The 25,750-nt window shown below is 41.7% G+C and overlaps 1 protein-coding gene across 1 annotated transcript in view; it reads left to right on the top strand.

Moving 5' to 3' along the window:
• The first annotated feature begins 239 nt into the window (after nt 1-239).
• The window catches only part of LOC112225475 (ganglioside-induced differentiation-associated protein 2), a 41,163-nt gene continuing 15,652 nt past the window's right edge, over nt 240-25,750 (top strand). The window contains exons 1-13 of the mRNA XM_024389461.2: nt 240-515; nt 1,858-2,061; nt 10,144-10,283; nt 10,714-10,867; nt 11,526-11,614; nt 12,035-12,111; nt 12,531-12,690; nt 14,949-15,099; nt 15,214-15,290; nt 15,648-15,724; nt 15,855-15,994; nt 20,135-20,189; nt 21,008-21,151. Of these exons, the coding sequence (XP_024245229.1) occupies nt 1,895-2,061; nt 10,144-10,283; nt 10,714-10,867; nt 11,526-11,614; nt 12,035-12,111; nt 12,531-12,690; nt 14,949-15,099; nt 15,214-15,290; nt 15,648-15,724; nt 15,855-15,994; nt 20,135-20,189; nt 21,008-21,151 (1,431 nt within the window). The 5' untranslated portion in view covers nt 240-515; nt 1,858-1,894. The remainder of the gene's footprint in view (nt 516-1,857; nt 2,062-10,143; nt 10,284-10,713; nt 10,868-11,525; nt 11,615-12,034; nt 12,112-12,530; nt 12,691-14,948; nt 15,100-15,213; nt 15,291-15,647; nt 15,725-15,854; nt 15,995-20,134; nt 20,190-21,007; nt 21,152-25,750) is intronic.

Raw genomic sequence — 25,750 nt, 5'->3', positions numbered from 1 at the left:
CAATGACGGCCCTACACTGGCCAAACCCAGACACGCTGGGCCAATTGTGCACCATCCTATGGAACTCCCAATCATGGCCGGTTGTAATACAGCCTGGATTCGAACCAGGGTGTCTGTATTGACGCCTCTAGCACTGAGATGCAGTGCCTTAGACCGCTGCTCCACTCGGGCTCAAAAAACAAAAGCACAGATGGACTCTTCACTTTTTCTTCAGTCACCACACGATTCATCCGACGTGCATCAATCACTACTTCGCGGTCTTGTTTGAGTAGACAGATTTTGGGCAGAGTGAACCCTCTCGCTTCGCGTCTTCCTCTCTGTCGCGAATCAGCTGATCAGGAACTCACCAAACTGTAGTAAACGTGACAGTACGATGGAAATTGGCTATATCAGATCGAGTTTTGCCATGTTTGGGATGTCAAGATCATCACGAACACCCCCTGTATTCTTCGCTTTTTGTAATTCAGTCATGCTCGGAGTCGACAACTAATAGATTCGTGGACAAAAGAAAACGGGTAGGTGTAACATTTTCTCCTGTAGCTTCCTGATATATAGATACATCTTTAAATTCCTTTCCATTTTCGGCATGCTACTATTTTCTGCCGTGCTAGCAGATACATTTGCGAATCAAAGTAAAAAAGAAGGCAAATGCTACACTGGGAATGTGATGGTCAGCTGAGCTCGAGCTCCATGGTTGGTGATTATGACATATTTCGTTTTTTCATAATTAGATGTTTTCCCATATTTATCCATTAAAATGGAAATACCTTAATATGAGTAGTCGCACAAGCAAAAACACTGGGAAATGTGAGAGGAATACTATTGTTCGTCAAGTGTATTTGACCCATGCTGCGGTCAACAAAAATATAGACCAACTAGCTATATGTTTATCTTCATTCTGCATTTCAATACGTCCTTATGGTGCTTTTGAATTCCCTGTCTGTTTAGGTTCACTTCACGGTAACGCCCTCCCCTCTCGTGCCATAAGCTTCGAAACAGAACTGTTCCTAGAACGCGGCCAGTCGAATGTTAGACAGAGGCCCTCAGTCATAGGTGTTAACATGGTATGTAGTTAGCTGATAGTCTCGAAAACACAATCTTAAATAGCTGCAGGTTCTGGAAAAAAACGGAGCCAGACCTTGCTTGCCTGTTTCACCCAATTTTCTTTAACTGCCACCTAACCTCACACAAATGCATTCATTATGTGAGGCTTCGTTTTCAGGCTGTATACTAGAGGTTAGAAGTACTGAAAACGGGATGGTTTGTTACTGTCTTGACTCTAGACACTGGAAGCGATTTTAAAACTGTCAGTCAAAGCCTTTCTTTGATTGTGCAAAAATGCTTTCGCTTTACAATTTATTTTTATTTTTATATATTACCAAGCCTACTTAATTATGAACACTGAAACACCCATGTAATCACCAATTGTGACTGTCTGTTTTTCCTTGTCATAGATGCTTATTTTGAGGGTTTTTTAAACTTTTAAATGTAACCTTTTTATTTAAATAGGCAAGTCCGTTAAGAACAAACTCTTATTTACAACGACGGCCTACACCGGCCAAACCCGGGCCAATTGTGTGCCGCCCTATATGACTCGAAGTCACGGCCGGTTGTGATACAGCCTGGATTCGAACCAGGGTGTCTATAGTGTCTATAGTGTATCTAGCACTGTGATGCAGTGCCCTAGACTGCTGTGTCACTCAGGAGAGTGGTTGGGTTAAATGCGGAAGACACATTTCCGTTGAATGCATTCACTTGTACAACTGACTAGGTATCCCCCTTTCCCTTCCTTCCTATTTGGTTCCTGGATGTGGACACTGAAAATACACTTAAGTCTTTCTCTGGCTTTGTTTGCAGTGTCGAGTATTGAGGTGCCGGCCAGCGCAGTGCAGGAATGGATCCTCTGGGAGCACGCTCTCAGTTTGTGGAGGTCCAGACTCTGTCCACCTGGGAGTGGCAGCTGGACCCTGAGGGAGAGGAGAAGGAGTACAACTTCAGCCAGCAGGCCTTCCTATCCCCCTTTCCCTACAGAGAGGACATCAACAGGAAAATAGTGCTCTAGTGAGTCGCACACATACACACTGGACCTCTGTCTCTAGTACCACTTCTATCTCTTGGTCTCTCTCTTTTGCTCTCTTGCTTTCTCTTTTTTTTCCTCCTCCATCTTGGGGTTTCTCTCCTTTTCTCTCACAATCGTTATTGTCAAACTCATATCAAATGCATTTGTTGATGGCTATAAGGTCTCAAGTTGTAGCCCTGGCTCTTTGCACCACTGTGGATCATTGCACCACTGTGGATCACCCCCCTCAATAAACACACTCTCTTTCTCTCTCCCACCTCCATCATTCCAGCCTCTACCTTATAAATCCTCTTTGTTGTGGAGGCTGAGCACATGATGTGTTCAGAGGTTCCACTGGTAGGAGTCTCTCAGTAAGACATTTGTACCCAGGCTGCCCCAATCCCTCCTCACATTCCTGCTGCAGTTAAAGGAACAGATCTCTGGGCTGAACTTGGGCCTATTTACACAGGTCTTAGGAAAAGCACTTTTCTGCTCCTGTTTTGACTTAATTTCCAGGAGTTGACACAGTGTCTTGATTGACTTGCACTCACTTTGAGCAAGGATCAGCACAAGTGTCACTTGCTTAAAACGTTAAAGGTCAACTGCCCTTGAAAACCAACTTCTTTTGAAAATGGCCTATGTGGCATCGATATAAGTCAGAAACATGTATTATAGTATCTCAATTGACTACAAAGTGTAAATAGAATAATTTTGGTCATAAAGTCACTTGTCCAAAAGAGTTTGGTAAGTGACTGCATCGTTACTTACTTGAGGGATTGGATTACAATTGTGTAAAAAAATGAATGCCCCCTTTTTCCTATTAACACTTGGTGGCACTGTTTTCACGGAAAAGACTGGGTGAGAGTTTTGTGTGTCCCAGTGCCCTGGGTGGAGACATCTCCTTAGGATGACTAATTGAATAGTTGAAAATGAGTAAACCCCGGCGCAAAACACATTTCCCAGAAGACACTGTAGCTTGATGTGCACTGCAAATATTGATTGGGAAATAGCTCCTCTAGTGAAAATGGGCTTCTGTGTAACAATCAGATGGGTTTGTCAAATGTGAGACTGTGCCTGGTGTTGTTGCTGAGAGTTGGTTACACTAGCTATTCGCTAGCATGATCAAATAATGTAGCTAGCAAGGTGTTGTAGAACAAGTGTCACATGAAACACATTCCAGACACTGGTTCTTGCTGTCTTGGCATAACTGTGATTTGACAGAGTATTGATGAAAAACGAGGCTGTGCACTTCTCCTTTAACAACAAGTGTGTGCAAGGCCTAAGATACTTTGCTCATTCACATCCAACCTTTTTGAAGTAGCACTGCAGTAATTTGCCAAGGAAGTGCGAGGACGCAATTATGATTTTTCCATAGCTTGTTTTGCTACCTCAATCAAGCATTTTAGTGAAGTGAAACAGACGTGTTTCACCGTAAACTTGATCGTGTGTGTGCTTTGCTTGTGAATACAAAAACCTAAGTAGCACAGTTGCCTTCTGATTTGATTTCCAAAATAAAGGTTTTTGAAGTTTCATTCTTTTTCATAGTCATTGAGATGAGTCTCTCCAACCTGGTTCCTGGAGAGCTACAGGCTTGTAGGTTTTTGCTTCAGCCCAATTTTAACTAACCTGACTCAGCTTATCAACAAGCTAATCATTAGAATCAGGTGTGCTAGATTAGGGTTGGAGTGAACCTACAGGACTAGCTCTTCAGGAACAGGGTTGGCTAGCCCTGCCTTAGGATGTCATGACCCAGTACGTCACGCTGCTTGAGTAGTTACCCTGCTTGAGTAGTTACCCTTATGCAGCTGGACAAAGCCCTATGGGCAGGATTCTCACTTTAAACACACATGTAGGCTAACTTAAACTGTTGTTTACATAGGCTGCATTTACACAGGCAGACCAAATCTGATTTTTTTTTTGTAATTTGTCTTTTTACCAATCAAATCAGCAGAAAAATATCTGTGAAAAGATCTGATGTGATTGGTGAAAATATGAATTATTGGGAAAAAATATCAGAATTGGGCTGCCTGTGTTAATGCAGCCATTGATGTATTTTTTGGGATCCCTGTTAGCTGCTGCCATGGGAGGGGCTACTCTTCCTGGCGTCCAAACAACAGGAATAAATCAATACATCATTGTAAAATAATAGCCTACATCCTAAATAAAACAATACATTATACAATATTAGTGTGTGTAGAGTTTGTTGGAATGTGTGTGTGTCTCGTCACAGTTCATGTTGTTCTGTGAGGTGTTTTTTTAAAATCAGATTTTACTGCTAGCATGTTCAGTGCTTCAACATGTCAATACCTCTCACAAAGACAAGAAGTGATGCAGTCAATTTCTTGATACGAAACACTTAGGATTGTGGCGGTCATGACATTTTGTCAGCTGGTGATTTTCAAGCAAATAACTGCCGGTCTCATGGTAATTGACCGTTAATTGGCATGAACATGCTTAGCATCTCCTGGCTTCCACGCATAGCCTACAAGCCACTGATGCAGACCTTTGGAACATCTGTTTTAAAAAGTGTAATAAATCCATGTAATATAGCCTACACTTTCACAATAAATCCATTATTTATTTTAGACAGTCACACACTCCATATATAAACTCCCAGTAATTTATTTACCCAATAAATTACTGGGAGTTTATATATGACACGGCCCACAACTAAAACATGCGGACTCTCCTTCACTGCAGCCGACGTGAGGAAAACATTTAAACGTGTCAACCCTGGCAAGGCTGCAGGCCCAGACGGCATCCCCAGCCACGCCCTCAGAGCATGCGCAGACCAGCTGGCTGGTGTGTTTACGGACATATTCAATCAATCCCTATCCCGGTCTGTTGTTCCCACATGCTTCAAGAGGGCCACCATTGTTCCTGTTCCCAAGAAAGCTAAGGTAACTGAGCTAAACAACTACCGCCCCGTAGCACTCACTTCTGTCATCATGAAGTGCTTTGTTTGCTTACCGCCCAAATAGGTCCACAGACGATGCAATCTCAACCACACTGCACACTGCCCTAACCCATCTGGACAAGAGGAATACCTATGTGAGAATGCTGTTCATCGACTACAGCTCGGCATTTAACACCATAGTGCCCTCCAAGCTCGTCATCAAGCTCGAGACCCTGGGTCTCGACCCCGCCCTGTGCAACTGGGTACTGGACTTCCTGACGGGCCGCCCCCAGGTGGTGAGGGTAGGCAACAACATTTCCACCCCGCTGATCCTCAACACTGGGGCCCCACAAGGGTGTGTTCTGAGCCCTCTCCTGTACTTCCTGTTCACCCACAACTGCGTGGCCACGCACGCCTCCAACTCAATCATCAAGTTTGCGGACGACACAACAGTGGTAGGCTTGATTACCAACAACGACGAGACGGCCTACAGGGAGGAGGTGAGGGCCCTCGGAGTGTGGTGTCAGGAAAATAACCTCACACTCAACGTCAACAAAACTAAGGAGATGATTGTGGACTTCAGGAAACAGCAGAGGGAACACCCCCCTATCCACATTGATGGAACAGTAGTGGAGAGGGTAGTAAGTTTTAAGTTCCTCGGCGTACACATCACAGACAAACTGAATTGGTCCACCCACACAGACCGCATCGTGAAGAAGGCGCAGCAGCGCCTCTTCAACCTCAGGAGGCTGAAGAAATTTGGCTTGTCACCAAAAGCACTCACAAACTTCTACAGATGCACAATCGAGAGCATCCTGGCGGGCTGTATCACCGCCTGGTACGGCAACTGCTCCGCCCACAACCTTAAGGCTCTCCAGAGGGTAGTGAGGTCTGCACAACGCATCACCGGGGGCAAACTACCTGCCCTCCAGGACACCTACACCACCCGATGTCACAGGAAGGCCATAAAGATCATCAAGGACAACAACCACCCGAGCCACTGCCTGTTCACCCCGCTATCATCCAGAAGGCGAGGTCAGTACAGGTGCATCAAAGCTGGGACCGAGAGACTGAAAAACAGCTTCTATCTCAAGGCCATCAGACTGTTAAACAGCCACCACTAACATTGAGTGGCTGCTGCCAACACTGACTCAACTCCAGCCACTTTAATAATGGGAATTGATGGGAAATGATGTAAAATATATCACTAGCCACTTTAAACAATGCTACCTAATATAATGTTTACATACCCTACATTATTCTTCTCATATGTATATACTGTACTCTCATCTACTGCATCTTTATGTAATACATGTATCACTAGCCACTTTAACTATGCCACTTTGTTTACATACTCATCTCATATGTATATACTGCACTCAATACCATCTACTGTATCTTGCCTATGCCGCTCTGTACCATCACTCATTCATATATCCTTATGTACATATTCTTTATCCCCTTACACTTGTGTGTATAAGGTAGTAGTTTTGGAATTGTTAGCTAGATTACTTGTTGGTTATTACTGCATTGTCGGAACTAGAAGCACAAGCATTTCGCTACACTCTCATTAACATCTGCTAACCATGTGTATGTGACCATTAAATTTTGATTTATATGGAGTGTGCGACTCTCTATCTTAGTTTATTTGCCGTTAGTCAACACCTCCAAACAAAATAATTTTTCTGGGTGTGCGCCAGCTCATGTTTTTTATTAGACAGTTATAAAGAAACATGGTATGAAGAAAATGTAGTCTATTTCAGAAAAACATAATAGCATACTCTATTGTCCTTATGTTAATATGGCTATGGGCTACACTAGTTCATTTAGTAGACAAGATTTGCTTAGAATTCTGTGGCATTTTATAGTATGAAATAGTGGCCGACCGATTATGATTTTTCAACGCCGATACCGATTATTGGAGGACCAAATAAAAGCTGATATTGGCCAATTTTTATTTATTTGTAATAATGACAATAACAACTAAGTGTTCATTCAGTATTAACTTAATATAATACATAAATAAAATCAATTTAGTCTCAAATAAATAATGAAACATGTTCAATTTGGTTTAAATAATGCAAAAACAAAGTGTTGGAGAAGAAAGTAAAAGTACAATATGTGCCATGTAAGAAAGCTAACATTTAAGTTCCTTGCTCAGAACATGAGAACATATGAAAGCTGGTGGTTCCTTTTAACATGAGTCTTCAATATTCCCAGGTAAGAAGTTTTAGGTTGTAGTTATTATAGGACTATTTCTCTCTATACTGTTTGTATTTCATATACCTTTGACTATTGGATGTTCTTATAGGCACTATAGTATTGCCAGTGTAACAGTATAGCTTCCGTCCCTCTTCTCGCCCCTACCTGGGCTCGACCCAGGGACACATCGACAACAGCCACCCTCGAAGCATCGTTACCCATCGCTCCACAAAAGCGATGGGTATCGGCCCTTGCAGAGCAAGTGGAACAACTACTTCAGTCTCAGAGCGAGTGGCGTCACAGATTGAAACGCTATTAGCGTGCACCCCGCTAACTAGCTAGCCATTTCACATCGGTTACACCAGCCTAATTTCAGGAGTTGATAGGCTTGAAGTCCTAAACGGCTCAATGCTTGAAGCACAGCAAAGAGCTGCTGGCAAATGCAGGAAAGTGCTGTTTGAATGAATACTTACGAGCCTGCTGCTGCCTACCACCACTCAGACAGACTGCTCTATCAAATCATAGACTCAAGTCTAACATAACACACAGAAATACAAGCCTTAGGTCATTAATATGGTCAAATCCGGAAACTATCATTTCGAAAACAAAACGTTTATTCTTTAAGTGAAATACGGAACCGTTCCATATTTTATCTAACGGGTGGCATCCCTAACTCTAAATAGTGCTGTTACATTGCACAACCTTCAATGTTATGTCATAATGTACAATTCTGGCAAATTAATTACGGTCTTTGATAGGAAGAAATGGTCTTCACACAGTTCGAAACGAGCCAGGTGGCCCAAACTGCTGCATATACCCTGACTTACACGGAACCCAACAGAAGTGACACAATTTCCCTAGTTAAAATAAATTCATGTTAGCAGGCAATATTAACTAAATATGCAGGTTTTAAAAATATATACTTGTGTATTGATTTTAAAGAAAGGCATTGATGTTTATGGTTAGGTACACAATGGTGCAACGACTGTGCTTTTTTTTTTGCGACTATGCTTGTTAAATCATCACCCGTTTGGCGAAGTAGGCTGTGATTCGATGATAAATTAACAGGCACCGCATCGATTATATGCAACGCAGGACAAGCTAGATAAACTAGTAATATCATCAACCATGTGTAGTTAACTAGTGATTATGTTAAGATTGTTTTTTATAAGTTTAATGCTAGCTAGCAACTTACCTTGGCTTCTTGCTGCACTCGCGTAACAGGCAGGCAGCCTGCCACGCAGTCTCCTTGTGGAGTGCAATGTGATCGGCCACAATCGGTTTCCAAAAATGCAGATTACCGATTTGTTATATGAACTTGAAATCGGCCCTGATTTATCGGTTGACCTCTAGTATGAAGAATACAATTGAACATAGCTAAATAGTAAGGATATTTTCCCTAAATGATTTGAAGGAGTGCTTAACAAAGAAACAGGTACTCCTATATGCTTAATTTAGAGCTATTTATGTAACTTTAGGGCTATATGTTTAATTTTGAATACATTCTAGGTCTGCATGATGTGACTCTAATGATGATTTGAAAAAAGTTGCATGAAAGGTGTGAGCTCTGCTTTGTTTTCTTTGTGCAGGCTGTACACACTTGCACAATATTTGACAAGCACTTGATAATGCCTCCAATTTCCTTGCGGCATCCCCTTTGTGTGGTAGTAATGCCGCCTAAAAGAAAAACATGCCTTTTGTGGCCGTTGTGCCCTTAGGCTGAATATAATCATTAAAATTCCCTTCTCCCAGCTGCATGCTCCGATGCACCTCACTCACATGGCTCTCCGTCACATGATCGGGTCTTTCTCACAGGCAACAAGTGAAGACCAACATATCGGGGACGCAACTGCGCACGTCCTTAACCAAATTCCGAGGCGCATATTAAAGATATTGAAATTGGACAGTTCTTCCACTTTGTCAGCCAACAAGATGAGTAGGCCTAACGAACAGCAAAAGCACTAGAATATGTCGGTCTACTATCCCCCATAGTACAAAAGTTGTCCTATTCTATCTAGAAAGAAATATTCCAAACATGTTGTGGGATGAGATGAAGCCCAAATTAATACAACCACTAGCATCAAAAATTAAATAATGCAATGAGGCTGACACAACCAATCAGAACGTTTATCTTAAAATTTGGATACACTATTAGGCTATTTCTTCACATAAGCGCAGCAATGCTCACACGGCAGTAGGTTATTAGCGTGAATGTTCCGTTAGCTGGAAAACACCATTCTCAAAAGTGAATGTAAATGTGATTATGCATGTAATGCTTTTATTATAAAGGTGATTTTTTTTTTTATGGTGAAAAATGATCTTCCCCAAACTTAAAACTCAAGCGCTGCTAATGTATGGCAGTTAGGCTCTGCACCCGTTGTAAAACAGATTCATGTGCTTAATTTTAAGAACTTATTTGGCCACTTTAACAAACCTTAACAAAACATATACGCCTATGGGCTAGGCTACATGAGGTGTGCGACTATGATTCGAATTCTACAATGTAGAAAATAGTAAAATAAAGAAAAACCCTTGAATGAGTAGGTGTGTCAACTTTTGACTGGTACCGTATGTTTTTCCAGCAGTTTCGATAATGTCAAAAACTGCACTTAAGTCTAACAAAACGGCTCCCACAATCTTCTTCTTAATTTCTATGCATTTTGCAAAGGCTAATGCTGTGTTCTTTTGCCCAAACATATTATTATTTTTGTGATTATTATTGTTGTTGGCGCGTCATGCCTACAATCTTGCCAATGAAAAAGTAATACAAGTAGTTGGCAATATCAGAGGGAATATGGATCAAAGTTTACCTTTTTGCCCAAAATTGTATTGAAGGTAATCCAAAGCTTTCATTGTTTATATAACTTTGTTTCATAGTACAGTTTCTTCTTCTTTTTGATGTCAAAGGGAGATATGAGATGGAGCTTGAGTATGGCCAATACAGTTAAGACATCTGACCCTCTTTCATTCTGCTGTCATCTCTCAGTAATGGCAATGTTGCCCTGCTGAACTGCACAGCGATCGTAAACACGAGTAATGAGACTCTGACGGACAAGAACCCTATCTCTGAGAGCATCCACACTTACGCTGGGCCTGAACTTCGAGACGAGATGCTCAAACTGAAAGGTAGGGGGCACCACTAACTCATCAGGTTAATGACAACATGACTGGTTTGCGCTCAGTGGGCACGAAACATGAGAAAGTACCGCATCTGTTTCAAAACACTATCTCAACTTGATCAATCAGAATGCTTATTTTTGTTGTCCAATTAACTTCTGTTGGTTTGTCTCTACTGATCATGACCATGTGTTAAGCTGGGAAAGTGAATGTCATTTGTTAACATAATGTGAGCACTGTGGAGACTACACATTACAGACAGGTTTTTATACAAATGCATATTTTAGAAAAGGAAAAAGTGTTGGTTTGTGTCCATTGGGTATTGTTGCTATGTAAATCCCCTTCTAGGCTGTGTTGAAGGTGAAGAATGTTCTCTTGGTGTGTTCTTTGTGGGATCTTGATATACTTGTATTACCGGTATGTATGTGTTTATCCACAGGATGTCGGACAGGCGAGGCAAAGATGACCAAAGGCTTTAACCTGGCGGCACGCTTTATCATCCACACGGTGGGCCCCAAGTACAAAACCAAGTACAGGACGGCTGCTGAGAACTCTCTGTACAACTGCTATAGGAACGTCATGCAGCTCGCCAAGTAAGACATTAAAGATGCACTATGCAGAAATTGTTCTGCCATTTCCTGGTTGCAGAAATTCGAATAGTTTGCCTAATTTCAGTTTGTTACAAAACAAGCAAGTATAGTGTAGATAATCATTGTACCATCTAAACCACTGTGCAAGTTGATTAGGCATGTTGATTAGATCACAGCTTGTTTACATACGAGAGAAGTGTTCTCTCCCCACAATAGCACACAGGTGTGTGTGTAACGTGAGGTGCTCCCTTACAGCCTCATGCCTCTATACACAGGGTCTGAGTAGTCACTGAATGGTTTGATGAGCATGAAAACGATGTAAACCATATGCCATGGCCATCTCGGTCACCATGTTTCTCAAATCACTTTTTTGTCACATGCACTGAATACAGCAGGTGAAAAGCTTACTTAACCAACAATGCATTTTTTTTTAAAGAAAATATTTGATATTATGTTATTTATTATTTTAAATGCAGAAGTTACACACAATAACATAACACAGCTATATACAGGGGGTACCAGTACTGAGTCATTGTGCAGGCGTACAGGTGAGGTAATATGTACATAAACCACTTTACTCTGTGGTGTGTACTGCACTGTCAATTGAATGGGGTTTGTGGTGTGGCTACTGTTAGTATGTTTGAGCTGTTTGTGTCTGCAGAGAGCAGGCTATGGCATCTGTGGCCGTCTGTGTGGTCAGCACAACTAAGAGAGGATACCCACTGGAGGACGCCACACACATTGCCCTCAGTAAGACACGCACAGCATACACACACACACAACACACACTCACACGCACAGCATACATTCACTAAGTTAATGATCTCTTATACATTAGCGGATAGTACACTGTCACAATTTCATGTAGTTAACTTGTGGCTGTCAACTATTGACACTGGCATGATGTTCAGTAACTCATCCATGACCCCTGACCTATATGAAACATATGAAGGTGTGTGCAATAATTTATTGCATTTTATATAGCACCTTTACAAATGCAGTAGGTGCTCAAAGCACTTTACATTGTAAGAGGGAAACTCACCTATCCCACCACCAATGTTTAGCACCCACTTGGGTGATACAAAGCAACCATTTTCTGCCAGAATGCTCACTACACATCAGCTAGCATATCTGTTGTCTGTTACGGTGTGTATAACTGTGTGTTTGCAGGAACGGTCCGCAGGTTTCTGGAGAACTATGGAGAGAGCATAGAGACGGTGGTGTTCGCTGTGACAGACACAGAAGAGGTGTGTTCTTTTTTTCTTGTTTTACATGCTATGTTTTACATGCTTAGGTTTTACATGCATATAATTGCACTGGCTTGTTAATTTCTTTTCTGGTGTGAAATTCAACTTAAGGGGAATGTTTGGAGCATGAAATATTTAAGCTGTGTTTCGAAGGCGAAGTTGTCTTGTGATTACTCAATATTTGTTTTTCATAGAGAACATTAAATATATCAAATATAACATGAATGTTTCAGTTTGAGGTAATTATTCATGTCGAAGATGGCAAACACACAAAAAGACAGTGTATTTCACCGATAAGAGGGAAAATGCACATAGTGATTAGAAACTGAGGATGTGTGTGAAGGTTTTTGTGTTAGAAAGCATGTGTGAGTGTGTGGCATCTAATATCTGTGTGGTTAACATCATTTTGTGTGTCACAGCCCACATACAGGAAACTGCTGCCTCTCTACTACCCTCGTTCTGAGGAAGAGGAGTGTGCCAGCCTGCCCCTAATCCCGACTGACATCGGGAACTCTGAAGGTGAGCCTGTAGTCCCAGAGAGACAGATCCGCATCGCCGAGAATCCAGGCTGTCTGGAAGGTAAGACTACATTTCCCACAACCCCCTAGATGTGACTCATCTCTGAGCTGTTGTGCATGGTGGTTTCAATAGGGTTACCATAGCAACAACATCAGGGCCTGAAATAAACTTTTTGATCCACCAGCCACTGTGGCAGGTAGATAAAAAAAATAAAAAATAATAATAATAATAAATTAAAATCTACCAGCCAATCAGATTTTTTACCAGCCAAAATATTTTTTCCGACATAATTATACCATAAACAAAAAAACGGATGAGCATGCTTTGTAATGTTTCTAAAGCAATATATGTATTACTAGCAAGAAGTGATCTGGTATATTGCAACATTTTTACCCCAAAGATGTGACTCAAATCTTTTAGCCAAAATAGATGAGCCAAATGTTCAGCTGCTGTTTTAAGGGCAGGAGGTGACGGCACTTGGAGCGGCTGGAGTTGTCAGTGACAGTGTGACTGACATATGAGAATCTGACTGCTTCAGCGAAGACATGATACTGTACTCAAACATTAAAAAGCAATCTAGCTTGTGAACAAAACATTGTAAATAGCTAAGAAACACAAAGAAAAAAAACGCTCACTTTAGTAGACTTGAAAAAATGAATCTTCACTTCAATCACAGTGCACACAGCTCCCCAGCCAGGCAGTGTTTATGCACAATGCGCGAGGTAGGGTATATATATATATATATAATAGGAGTCATAGGTCTTTGTGTGATTAGGTACCAGCTATGAAACAGAAAGACAAACACTTCAAAAACAAACACTTTTTTAAGGCTCTAAATGTGCTCATGCTTGACTTCTAACTCTATTTTTATTTGCAAATACAAGTGAAATGCTCTCACTGTGGAGTCCTGACCACCTGCCAACGTGGCTGGTGAAATAAACATCTTATCCGCCAGTTTAGGCCCTGAACAACATCCATTCCATGTAGGTGATGCATTGTATAAATACATGGTGATAATAGACCTGCCGCCACCGGCAGTTCTTCATCTCTAAGCAGCAGCTGTATTTCCTGGAGTCTGAACAGCACAGTCCTGGCCAGTACTACCTGGTTTAAAACCAGGTCATTTGTATCCATGGAAACGCACTCAGTGGACATGGGAGAAGAATGCAGGATGATCTTTCATAGTCGAGTTAGTGGAACATCTCAGTCATACCTTCGGCCAGTGGTGGAACACACACTACACACAGACAGACAGAGTGATGGCTCTTACATCGGTGTGGAAGGCATTAGGAGCCCAATTGTTAAATTAACCATGTCTTTCTGTTGGTTCATCTTTTCCACTGAGCGCTGCCCTGACAGGTGCTCTGATGGCAGAGAGGAGGATGTACAGGTAACTGGAAAAATAATGGAAACACTTGAGTAAATGAGGGATACAAAGTATATTGAAAGCAGGTACTTCCACACAGGTGTGGTTCTGGAGCAATTAACATCCCATCATATTTAGGGTATGAAAATGCTAGGCAAGACATTATTTTGGCTACCATGGCTATGCCCCCATACACAGGGCATGAGTAGTCACTGAATGGTTTGATGAGCATGAAAACGATGTAAACCATATGCCATGGCCATCTCAGTCACCAGATGTCAACCAAATTAAACACTTATGGGAGATTCTGGAGTGGTGCCTGAGAAAGTGTTTTCCACCACCAACAAAACACCAAATGATGGAATATCTCATGGAAAAATGGTGTCACATCCCTCTAATATAGTTCCAGATGCTTGTAGAATCTATGCCAAGGTGAGTTGAAGCTGTTCTGGCTCGTGGTGGCCCAATGCCCTGTTAAGACCCTTTGTTGGTGTTTCCTTCATTTTGCCACTTACCGGTATGTCTTCAATAAAGGAATGCAGAATCCCTCTTGTGTTCAGATATTTTCTTGAATGTTGAAAAGGTTTCTCATTCCGTAAGGTTGTTTTAGTTGTCTAGATGTGTTGATGTATATGAATATACTGGACTGGTATATTATCTTTAGTTACTCACATTAGCCATGTGTATGCTTTTATGCCTTAATATTGCATCTCCTTGGATGACTTTTGTCCATATGGGGCTCAGCCCTAGATTAAAAACTCCAGACCTAGAGGTGTGAGTCAGGCCCAACGACAACAAACACTGGAATAAACACACACACACAGACTTTTCAGAGCAATGGTTTCAAAATATATTTGAATGTATATATTTATATAACAATTAGGGAGAGTGTATTTTCTTTAAGAGTTTAGTCATTTTCATAGATTGTTGTATCTGTGTGTGTGCTGTGTAGTTGACTCTGAGGCAGAGACTCTAGACTCAGACCTGGGCCAGGTGGGGACTCATGCATTTTCCCGGATGGAGGGAGACGTGGACAAACAGCGCAAACTAATCCTGCAGGGCCAGCTGTCTGATGCAACCATGCAGAAACAGCACCAGAGAAAGTGTGTTACACAACTTGTACACTACATCCCTACCATGCATCCTATACCCTAGTTTTACCAACATTTACAGTACAGTGTTTCTGTAATGTGTGTTAACCTCTCCTATCGTTGCAGTTATAACCGCTGGTTATGTCGAGCCAGAGCAGAGGACTTGTCTGACATAGCAGCACTGAAAGCCTTATATCAAACTGGTGAGTTCAGTGTGTGTCTGTATGTGAAATCCTTTTTCCAGCTCATTGAACACAGCATCCGGGGGTGAAATAATCAGTTTTATAATTTCTTTCTCAGGATAAAAATGACCAGTAATGAAACAGCCTCTGTCATGGCAGGACATCTTTCACTCCTTCTCTTGCTTTCTCTTTCCTCAAACTCGTTAATTTAGTTAGTTGGATCGCTTTTTATACTTTTTCAGCCATAGATATAATATAGTGAGGCTCATGACACCCTCCTTTTTCACTGAATGTAATTGTTCCTGTCTCCTCTAGGAGGCAGTGTAGTAATACTGGCAGGCTGCTGGGCTTATCTTTTAGTGGTGTGTGTTTCCACAGGTGTTGACATGTGTGGCAGGACAGTGATGGTTCTTGTGGGCAGAAATATTCCTGTCACCCTCATCGACATGGAAAAGGTACCAGGCTTCATTTGGAGGCAACATCATGAACATCACCGTTTTAGTTGCACAATAGAAAATAAATCAATATTGTTGCTCTGTGAACAAACCTTGATCTCTCCACCATGTGTGTATTACTTCACTACAGGCCCTGCTGTACTTCATCCATGTCATGGACCACATCACAGTGAAGGAGTATGTGATGGTTTACTTTCACACTCTGACCGGAGAACACAACCATCTGGACTCTGAATTCCTTAAGAAGCTTCATGAGATTGTAGACACGAAGTAAGAGGCACACCACATATTTTACTGATTTAGTGAAGAGAGAGAACTGAAGTCTAGAGACGATTACAGACTGTTGGTTACCAGGTACGACAAGTGAATCAAATCTGAATGCGTAAGATGAAACCGTTCTCCCTGTGACTGGGGATTTACCGTGAAATTGTTCTGGGGTCTTTAACCCCCCCCCCCTTTGTTTTTTACACTGCTGCTACTCGCTGTTTATTATCTATACATAGTCACTTTACCCCTACCTACATGTACAAATTACCACTTTCCGAGAATTGAAACGGGTTAGCTTTCGGGTACACATACGTTTTGGAAACCTGGAGTCTGTTATGGAACGGCTGCCCAACGCTCTGAGAAGGTTCCCGGAAAATTAGATATTGGCGGTGACACAGCCCAAATCACAGACACCAACATTACGAAAATATTTGCTTTTCTGGCCAACTCTACAAACTTCACTGATCAAACAGCTCGTTGCTGACAACAATCGGCCATGAATGAATTTCATGTGCAATTGAAGAAAATGGCATCAGGTTTTACGTGACTTCTAATCTCCCCTCTTCTGTTTCAAAATGTCACAGCACCATACATTTTAACTTGGCAGTGCCAATGTCAACACTATACACCATAACCATGCGTACCCTCTGCTTTAGTAAGTCTAAGACGAGGTCGACTACTAAATACTTTTTTCCCTGTCTACGGACACATTCACACTGCACTAGAGCTGAAAACCAGAAGCCTTCTCACCTCAACCCCACAGCCATAGATAAGGCAGGACCACCCACAGTACTCCAACTTCTCAGCAGTGGTCGTACTACACAACTTCCTCTTTTGTGAACAATGTGAGATTACAGTCTTTGAAGCTAGTTGTTATAGTCATTGAGAGATTCTACAACCGACTGTATTTTTATCTGGCTCTAACCAGAATAGAAAGAGGAATGGGAGGTCCCAGTACACAACTGAGCAAGAGGACAAGTACATTAGTGTCTAGTTTGATAAACGGAGGCCTCACAAGTCCTCAACTGGCAGCTTCATTAAATAGTACCTGCGAAACACCAGTCTCAACGTCAACAGTGAGGAGGCGACTCCGGGATGCTGGCCTTCTAGGCAGATTTCCTCTGTTCGGTGTCTGTTCTTTTGCCCATCTTAATCTCTGAGCTATGGCTTTTTCTTTGCAACTCTGCCTAGAAGGCCAGCATCCCGGAGTTGCCTCCTCACTGTTGACGTTGAGGCTGGTGTTTTGCGGGTACTATTTAATAAAGCTGCCAGTTGAGGACTTGTGAGGCGTCTGTTTCTCAAGTCCTCAACTGGCAGCTTCATTAAATAGTACCCGCAAAACACCAGATTCCCTGCTGTTGATTGTGGCCTGTGGAATGTTGTCCCACTCCTCTTCAATGGCTGTGCGTAGTTGGCGTGGATATTGGCGTGAACTGGAACACGCTGTTCTACTTGTCGATCCAGAGCATCTCAAACAGGCTCAATGGTTGATATGTCTGGTGAGCCTGCAGGCCATGGAAGAACTGAGACATTTTCAGCTTCCAGGTCCTTGCGACATGGGGCTGTGCATTATAATGCTGAAACATGAGGTGATGGCGGCGGATTAATTGCATGACAATGGGCCTCAGGATCTTGTCTCGGTATCTCTGTGCATTGAAATTGCCATCAATAAAATGCAATTGTGTTCGTTGTCCGTAGCTTATGACCCAAAGCCACCATAGGGCACTCTATTCACAACGTTGACATCAGCAAACCACTCGCCCACACAATGTCTTATACGTGTTGTGAGGCCGGTTGGATGTACTGCTAAATTCTCTAAAACGACGTTGGAGGCAGCTTATGGTAGAGATCAGAGCTGTTGCCAGAGAATTGGTGGACATTCCTGCAGTCAACATGCCAATTGCACACTCCCTAAACTTGACATCTGTGGCATTGTGCAAATTGTAGTGGCCTTTTATTGTCCCCAACCCAAGGTGCACCTGTGTAATGGTGCTTATATTTTTGTTCACTGAGTTTCCACCAGTAAACAGTATGCTGATGGGGTAGTAGGTCTATCATCCAAATAAACCAGCTTTACAACCAGAAGAACATGTTTGATAACTCTTGGCACTTCTGACTTATTTTCCCAGTAGTTGTGATGAGCAAGTTATGTCCCACATAAGAGAAACTGTGTAGTCCTCCATGTCTGCACTGCACTGCTGCTCTAGACCAGGGATGGGAAATTTTGAGGGTGGAGGGCTGTGTGTACCCACATCCATACCCACACATACAGTCAGAGCCAGCCCTAGCCTTTTTTGGGGCCCTACGTGAAATTTTGTTGAGGGGGGCCCACCTTGAGAGCAAAACATTTAACTGCCTCACTCTTGACAGTGGGGAGAAATGTTTGCCATTTTTAATATATCTGAGTGAGAAGTAAATCAATGGTTCCCCCAGGCAGTAATTCGACTATGATTACTACAAGTTTAAATTGTTGGCTAGACTAATTTACCAATCTAAAAAATGTTAGCTGACATGGGATAATTGAGTGACTGTCAGTGACTGACATAAGAGGAAAAACTGCTTATGCACAACCAAATTTCAGAATTACTATTCTAACACTCAACAGTAAGTTGAGACCCCGAATGAGTTCCTTTTTGGAAATTGATCGAGCCAGCTGCCCATCTATGTTCTAGACCAATAAATGGACCTGCTACATTAGGAATCATCTTACCTATAGCTCTTTAGCGTTGGCTCTTGGAGCAGAGGTCCATTTTGGCAATACTATTCTTCCCCTAGGCCAAGAAGAGAGAGACTCATGATCCTGTCTGGCTGGGGAGAGCGGCTGGTCCACCAAAGAGACAGATTTTGTTCCTTGAGGACTGGCCCAAACAAGGCTCTACTCCACCTCCCTGTGGTGTCTTTTAGGTCTCTCAGAACACCGATGAAACAATGGTTAAAATGGTCATTTGTTTGGGGTGTTATTTTTCCAAGTGTCCTGTAAAAGTGTCAGCATGCTTCAGTTCGGCTGAACCGAACGAGTGTGCTCGCATACTCCCTTAAAAGACCTTCACTTGAAAAACGAGAAACTGCTACGTTTTAGCCGAGGAGGTCTTAGTCACGCAATTTTACATCTAAGATTTTTGGTGCAGTATTCCTCTAACTCGTTTGCATGCAAAAAAAAAAATCATCTTTCATTGAATGACAAGACTTTATTGAAGAATCTGTACTGTTGACCTGGCACTGACAACGTGGCACTGACAACGTGGCACTGACTTCGGCTTGCCTCAAGAAAAAATGACGTGTGCCCAAACAGCCTTACTGAAGTCCAAATCGTCACAAAATGTTGTCATAATATATGCACAAACTCTTCCGAATTGTTTCGGCTTGGAAGCAGGCAGACTACTGTACTGGCCATGGGTGGTTACTGTCTACACAATGTGCCTCCGAGTGATGATGGGTTGGTTCCACATTTGGGGACTAAAACCATGTAATTGCATGTTAGTTACATAGGTAGGTGTAGACTATTGATGTTGCATGTCCATGTCAGAGAGGCATTGGAAAGGGTAGAGGTGTGTGTGTGCGCATGCTGTTGGATGGCCTTGGGTGATTTTAAGTTTTTTTCTAGTTTGTTTTCTTTTGACAGTACCTTGGCCTGAGGACACCGCAACAATTGGAGCACTTTTATGGACATTTTGGTCGTTGTGTAAAAAATCTGTCTTTGGTTTGTTCAAAGGACCCAATTGTCTACAAAAAGAAGAATAACCAGCAAACTGTTCTGGAAATACTTGAGTAAACCTAAGCTGCTTGAAGAACTTGATGGCAGTTAAAATGGGTGATCCATCACTGGAAATGAAACTGGAATTGCTATTTAGTTGAATGTTAAAGCTACAATGTAACGTTTTTGGCGACCCAACCAAATTCACATAGAAATGTGACGTATAGATCTGTCACTCATTGCTAGCAAGTCTAAGAAGCAGTAGATCTGTTCTATGTGCGCTATTTCTATGCTTCTTGTGCTTAAGTCTTCTTTCCATGCATATTTTTGATATTGCGTTTTTTCTTTCTCAAGGGCAATAATAAATCATTATAATAATTATAACTATTTAACATGCTAGCCAATAGTGACATGTCAATAAATGGCTTTTGCTTTGTTTTGTATTCCAGGTTTAAGAATAACTTGAGGGCTTTCTACTTTGTACACCCCTCTTTTCGCTCTAAGGTAAAGTCAACAGTACCCCTGTTTTACTGCTTCTCAAACACTTGTTAGGTGTATTTCTACTACTAGGCATTATTAGGATATGTACAGTATATACCAGGGTTGGGGTCAATTCCAGTGAGTTCAGGTACACTGAAATAAAAATTATTTTCAATGAGGAAAATTTGGACTTGGAATTTGGTTTACTTTCTGAATTGACTGTTTTATGCCCTCTGTTAAGTTTACAATCTTTTCTGACCAAGATCAGCAGGGCTCTTTTCACACACACACACAGCACCCCACTACTGTTCTGTAGTTTCACCAAGACTTCTTTTGGCTGTGAGCCTCCCTGACACATTACCCTGTTCAAGCTTCAACCTCTGGTCTCATCTGCTTTGTTACTGAGTTGAATCAGCCCTTTAGATGGGAGAAGGCTCACAGTTTAGCAATCTACTAATTGGTCAATTTAAAGGATCCAGGAACTCCGAGGTAACTTGACTCTGAGGTGTGTATGAGAGACGGGCCAGGCATTGTGCTGGGGTCATTAGAATGCATGCTGAAAATGGGTTTAAATGGTTTGGAATGGGAAGCAAAGCACACACTTGCGTAGTAAAGAGGAGAGGGAAGTCTATTGGCCTTATTCAATCAAACCTAATAAGTGGATTTTAGTGAGAAGTACATTCGTCTCAATAGATTACCACTTAAATACAGTGGAAGGCTTCAGCCAAAACACATCTGTGTTATAAACAACTATTACAATTTAACCTTCAGGGCAAGTCCAATTGTAAATACCCCCCCATTTTCACCAGTTTCTTATCTTATGTTAATTTCTCTTGTGTCAGGTGTCCACCTGGTTCTTCACTACATTCAGTGTGTCAGGGATGAAGCAGAAGGTCCATCATGTAGAGACCCTCCAGCAGCTGTTCACCTGTATCCTGCCTGAACAGATAGATATCCCTCCCTTTGTCCTGGAGTACGATGCACGGGTGAGGCCCTACACACACCATTCTCTCTGTCTAGCTTACCAACCTTGCTGACCTACATCTACAGGGCTACACTATATTCCCACATTGTATCAGATTCTAAGTGTTGCACTTTGTGTGTTACGATTTTAAAATGTAACATGTACCTTATCTTCAGGCTATTTTTGTTGGTTTGTTCAAAGGACCGAATTGTCTGCAAAAAGAGAAATAACCAGCAAACTGTTCAGCAAATACTTTTGAGTAAACCCAAGACATTTGCTAAAATGGATGATCCATCACTGGAAATTAAACCGGAATTGATATGTAATATGTTAAAGCTGCAATATGTCACTTTTTGCGTAACCCAACCAATTTCACATAGAAATGTGACTTAGATCTGTCATTCTCATTGAAAGCAAGTCTAAGACGCAGTAGATCTGTTCTATGTGCGCTATTTCTATGCTTCCCGTGTTTAAGTTTCATTTTTTCTTCTTCTACTTTCGGTTTTGTACACCAGGTGAAAATACAATATTATCGGTTTTGGAAAGTCAAAAGTTTGGACACCTACTCATTCAATGACTTAATTTTTAAAACTATTTTCTACATTGTAGAATAATAGTGAAGACATCAAAACTATGAAATAACACATGGAATCATGTAGTAACCATAAGTGTTAAAGAAATCAAAATATATTTGAGATTCTTCAAATAGCCATCCGTTGACAGCTTTGCACACTCTTGGCATTCACTCAACCAGCTTCACCTGGAATGCTTTTTCAATAGTCTTGAAGGAGTCTTGCTGAGCACTTGCAGCAGTCTTGCTGAGCACTTGTTGGCTGCTTTTCCTTCACTCTGCAGTCCAAACCATCTCAACTGGGTTGAGGTCTGGTGATTGTGGAGGCCAGGGCATCTGATGCAGCACTTCATCACTCTCCTTCTCGGTCAAATAGCCCTAACACAGCTTGGAGGTGTGTTGGGTCATTGTTCTGTTGATAAACAAATGATGGTCCCACTAAGTGTAAATCAGATGGGATGGCGTATCACTGCAGAATGCTGTGATAGCCATGCTGGTTAAGTATGCCTTATTCTAAGTAAATCACAGACAGTGTCACCAGCAAAGCACCCACACACCATCACACATCCATGCTTCACAGTGGGAACCACACATGTGGAGATCATCCGTTCACCTACTCTGCGTCTCACAAAGACACGGCGGTTGGAACCAAAAATCTCACATTTGAACTCCTCAGACCAAAGGACTGATTCTCCTTTCTGGTTCTCCTTTCCTGTGGCGGTCCTCATGAGAGCCAGTTTCATCATAGCGCTTGAAGGTTTTTGCGACTGCACTTGAAGAAGCTTACAAAGTTCTTGAAATTTTCCGGATTGACTGACATTCATGTCTTAAAGTAATGATGGACTCTCATTTCTCTTTGCTTATTTGAGCTGTTCTTGCCATAATATGGACATAGTCTTTTACCAAAGAGTGTGCAAAGCTGACCACAAAGCGAAGAGTGGCTACTTTGAAGAATCTCAAATATATTTTGAATCGTTTAACACTTATTTGATTACTACTTGATTCCATATGTTCTTTCATAATTTTGATGTCTTCACTATTATTCTACAATGTAGAAAATAGTAAAAATAATGAAACTGTTGAATGAGAAGGTGTGTCCAAACTTTTGACTGGTACTGTATATTTCACAGCGGTTTAGATGATTCTCTACACTATACTTGCTTCTTTGTCACAAACTGAAATTAGGCAATCTATTAATTTTAGCAACCAGGAAATGGTGAAGCGATTTCTGCATAGTGCATATTTATTTTAGTTATTTATTCTGGGTTATTTCAAAGTTACTGGTCAGTCGCTAAAATACCTCCACTGATGTAAACACTTGATATGCCTGTTTAGTATACTTACACAGGTCTGTGTGTTCTACTTAAAACTCAATTTGTCAGCTGGAGTTATCACCCTAAATCAGATGGAAAGGAAAAGCAGAACTGAAAAGGAATGAGCGTTACACAATAGCTCTTTCAATATATCTTTTTTTGATCTTGTATTGAGATGAAGCAGAGAGAGGGGAAACGATGCAATGATTCCTTACTGGCTCTGGGTGACTTGTTAGTTTGTGGAGTTGGTTCATTTGTAAGCTTATGCGCTGATAGTGGTGCCTGGAGAAGTGGGTATACTCTAATTATGCTAAAACATTTCCAAAACGCCCGCCCTGTGAAGGAAAGGTGCCCTATGGGAAGAATTCTATGAGAAACTGTGACTTTTACACTCTGAATGACCTAAAATCATAAATTCCATATTGGTCTTTCACAGTCAGGCCAACCCAAGTTGTACTGGGCAAGTAGGCTAATATTAGTCCTCCTATTGAAACTGATAAATGAGACTGTCAACTGAGTCAGAAATTTACAGGTTTCAGATTTTGCTCTCAGCCACTTTTTTTTTTGCATAAATACAACACAATTGTATGTTCTAATGCCATAACAATGCTTAAACCACATCAGGAGACCACATTTGAGGTCTGGGAAAAATCTAATGTTGATTTGAGTGTAGTTGCCTTTTAACTCGATGTGTGCAGGCACGTAGCACTGTTTGGTTAGCAGTATTTCTGTTGTACATGAGATGGAGTTTGCAAAAGAAATGACCACTGGATTGATGCTAATTATCATTATATTCTGGCAGATAACTAGCTCCAAAGTAGACTATGCCTAACATTTTTAATAGAGTTTTTGGGAAAGCTTTTCCATCTACCAGAAGACATTTAGGCCTATTATTAGCATCCCTATACTTTTCCTGTTGCTTCATTGTTTGACACCTGGACATTTTACTTCATATTATGAGGCATTACCTTGCTTCAAAGTAGCATTTTGTTTTTAGACTTACTCATGCGTTCTATTGGTTTTCTTTAAACTTTCATTGTCTCGCAGCCGACGGCATTATCCTAGTCATATTAGCGGCCCATGAAAGTTGTTGCATCTTTAAATCTCCCTTCTTTCAAAGTTTCTAACCGATATTTCCATCTCTGGCCATGAAACCGCTCGCATGTGCGGTGCTTATTTTAGAATGGTGTTTTCCTGCAATTGAATTTTGGAACATTCATGCGTAAGTCTACTGCTATGTGTACATTGCTGTGCCTAAAATGTGAAGAAATAGTAGTTTAGCAACATTTTTAAGCTAAACATTCTAATCTGTTCCATCAGCCTTATTCATTGATATGGCATATACATTCGGAAAGTATTCAAACCCCTTGACTCGCATTTTGTTACATAACAGCCTTATTTTAAAATTGATTAAAATTTTGTTTTCCCTCACTAATCTACACACAATACCCAATAATGACGATGCAAAAATTGGTTTCTATAAATTGTAGAAAATGTGTGTATATTACATTTACATAAGTATTCAGACCCTTTACTCAGTACTTTGGCAGAGAGTTCAGCCTTGAGTTTCTTGTGTATGACGCTACAAGCTTGGGACACCTGTATTTGGAGTTTCTTTCATTTATTCTCTACCAGGTTGGATGGGGAGCATCTCCGCACATATATTTTCAGGTCTGTCCAGAGATGTTCAAGTCTGTGCTCTGGCTGGGCCACTCAAGGACATTCAGAAACTTGTCCCAAAGCCACTCGTGCCTTATTTTGACTGTGTGCTTAGGGTCGTTGTCCTGTTGGAAGGTGAACCTTCGACCCAGTCTGATGTCCTGAGCGCTCTGGAGCAGGACATCAGTGTACTTTTCTCCTTTCATCTTTCCCTCGATCCTGACTAGTCTCCCAGTCCCGCAGCTGAAAAATATCCCCACAGCATGATGCTGCCACCCATGCTTCCCCGTAGGGAGGGTGCAAGGTTTCCTCCAGACGTGACGCTTGGCATTCAGGCCAAAGCGTTCAATATTGGTTTCTAGAGACTAGAGAATCATTTTCTCATGGTCTGAGTCCTTTAGGTGCCTTTTGGCAAACTTGAAGTGGGAGGTCATGTGCTTTTTACTGAGGAGTGGCTTCCATCTGGTTGGTAGAGTGCTGTAAAGATGGTTGTCCTTCTGGATGATTCCCCCATCTCCACAGAGGAACTCTGGAGCTCTGTCAGAGTGACCATCTGGTTCTTGGTCACCTTCCTGACCAAGGCCCTTCTTCCCCGATTGCTCAGTTTTGCCGGGCAGCCAGCTCTAGGAAAAGTCTTGGTGGTTCCAAACTTCCTCCATTTTAAGAATGATGGAAGCAGGACTCACGTGGGACCGCCAAAAAAGAAGGCAGCACATTAGAGAGCTCCTAATACCCAAATGTAAATACTGAAATTTAACGGCACACACTTTCATTTTTGTCTTAATATATTGACTTGTAGTACAGTTTAATATAAAGAGAATTCACATTTTGAAACGTCTCGCTAAGGTGGCGTTATTGGAATGTCAATACACACTAAACTTTCATCCTATTCACAGAAGGCCACATTGGCTAGCAAACAAACAGCAAGTCCTCCTGAATCCCCCCCCACCAAGACATGGATAAAAACTTCAGAACTAAAGGAAAAAGTTGATGCGATACAAAAGAGGATGGATGGGGCAGAGGGATGGATTTTGACAGTGGAGGATGCCATCTCCCGTCTGGAGAATGGTAGTGAGAA

The sequence above is a fragment of the Oncorhynchus tshawytscha genome, linkage group LG26, assembly GCF_018296145.1.
Source record: "Oncorhynchus tshawytscha isolate Ot180627B linkage group LG26, Otsh_v2.0, whole genome shotgun sequence".
NCBI classification, from domain to species: Eukaryota; Metazoa; Chordata; class Actinopteri; order Salmoniformes; family Salmonidae; genus Oncorhynchus; species Oncorhynchus tshawytscha.
This window is presented reverse-complemented; position numbering and strand designations above follow the sequence as displayed.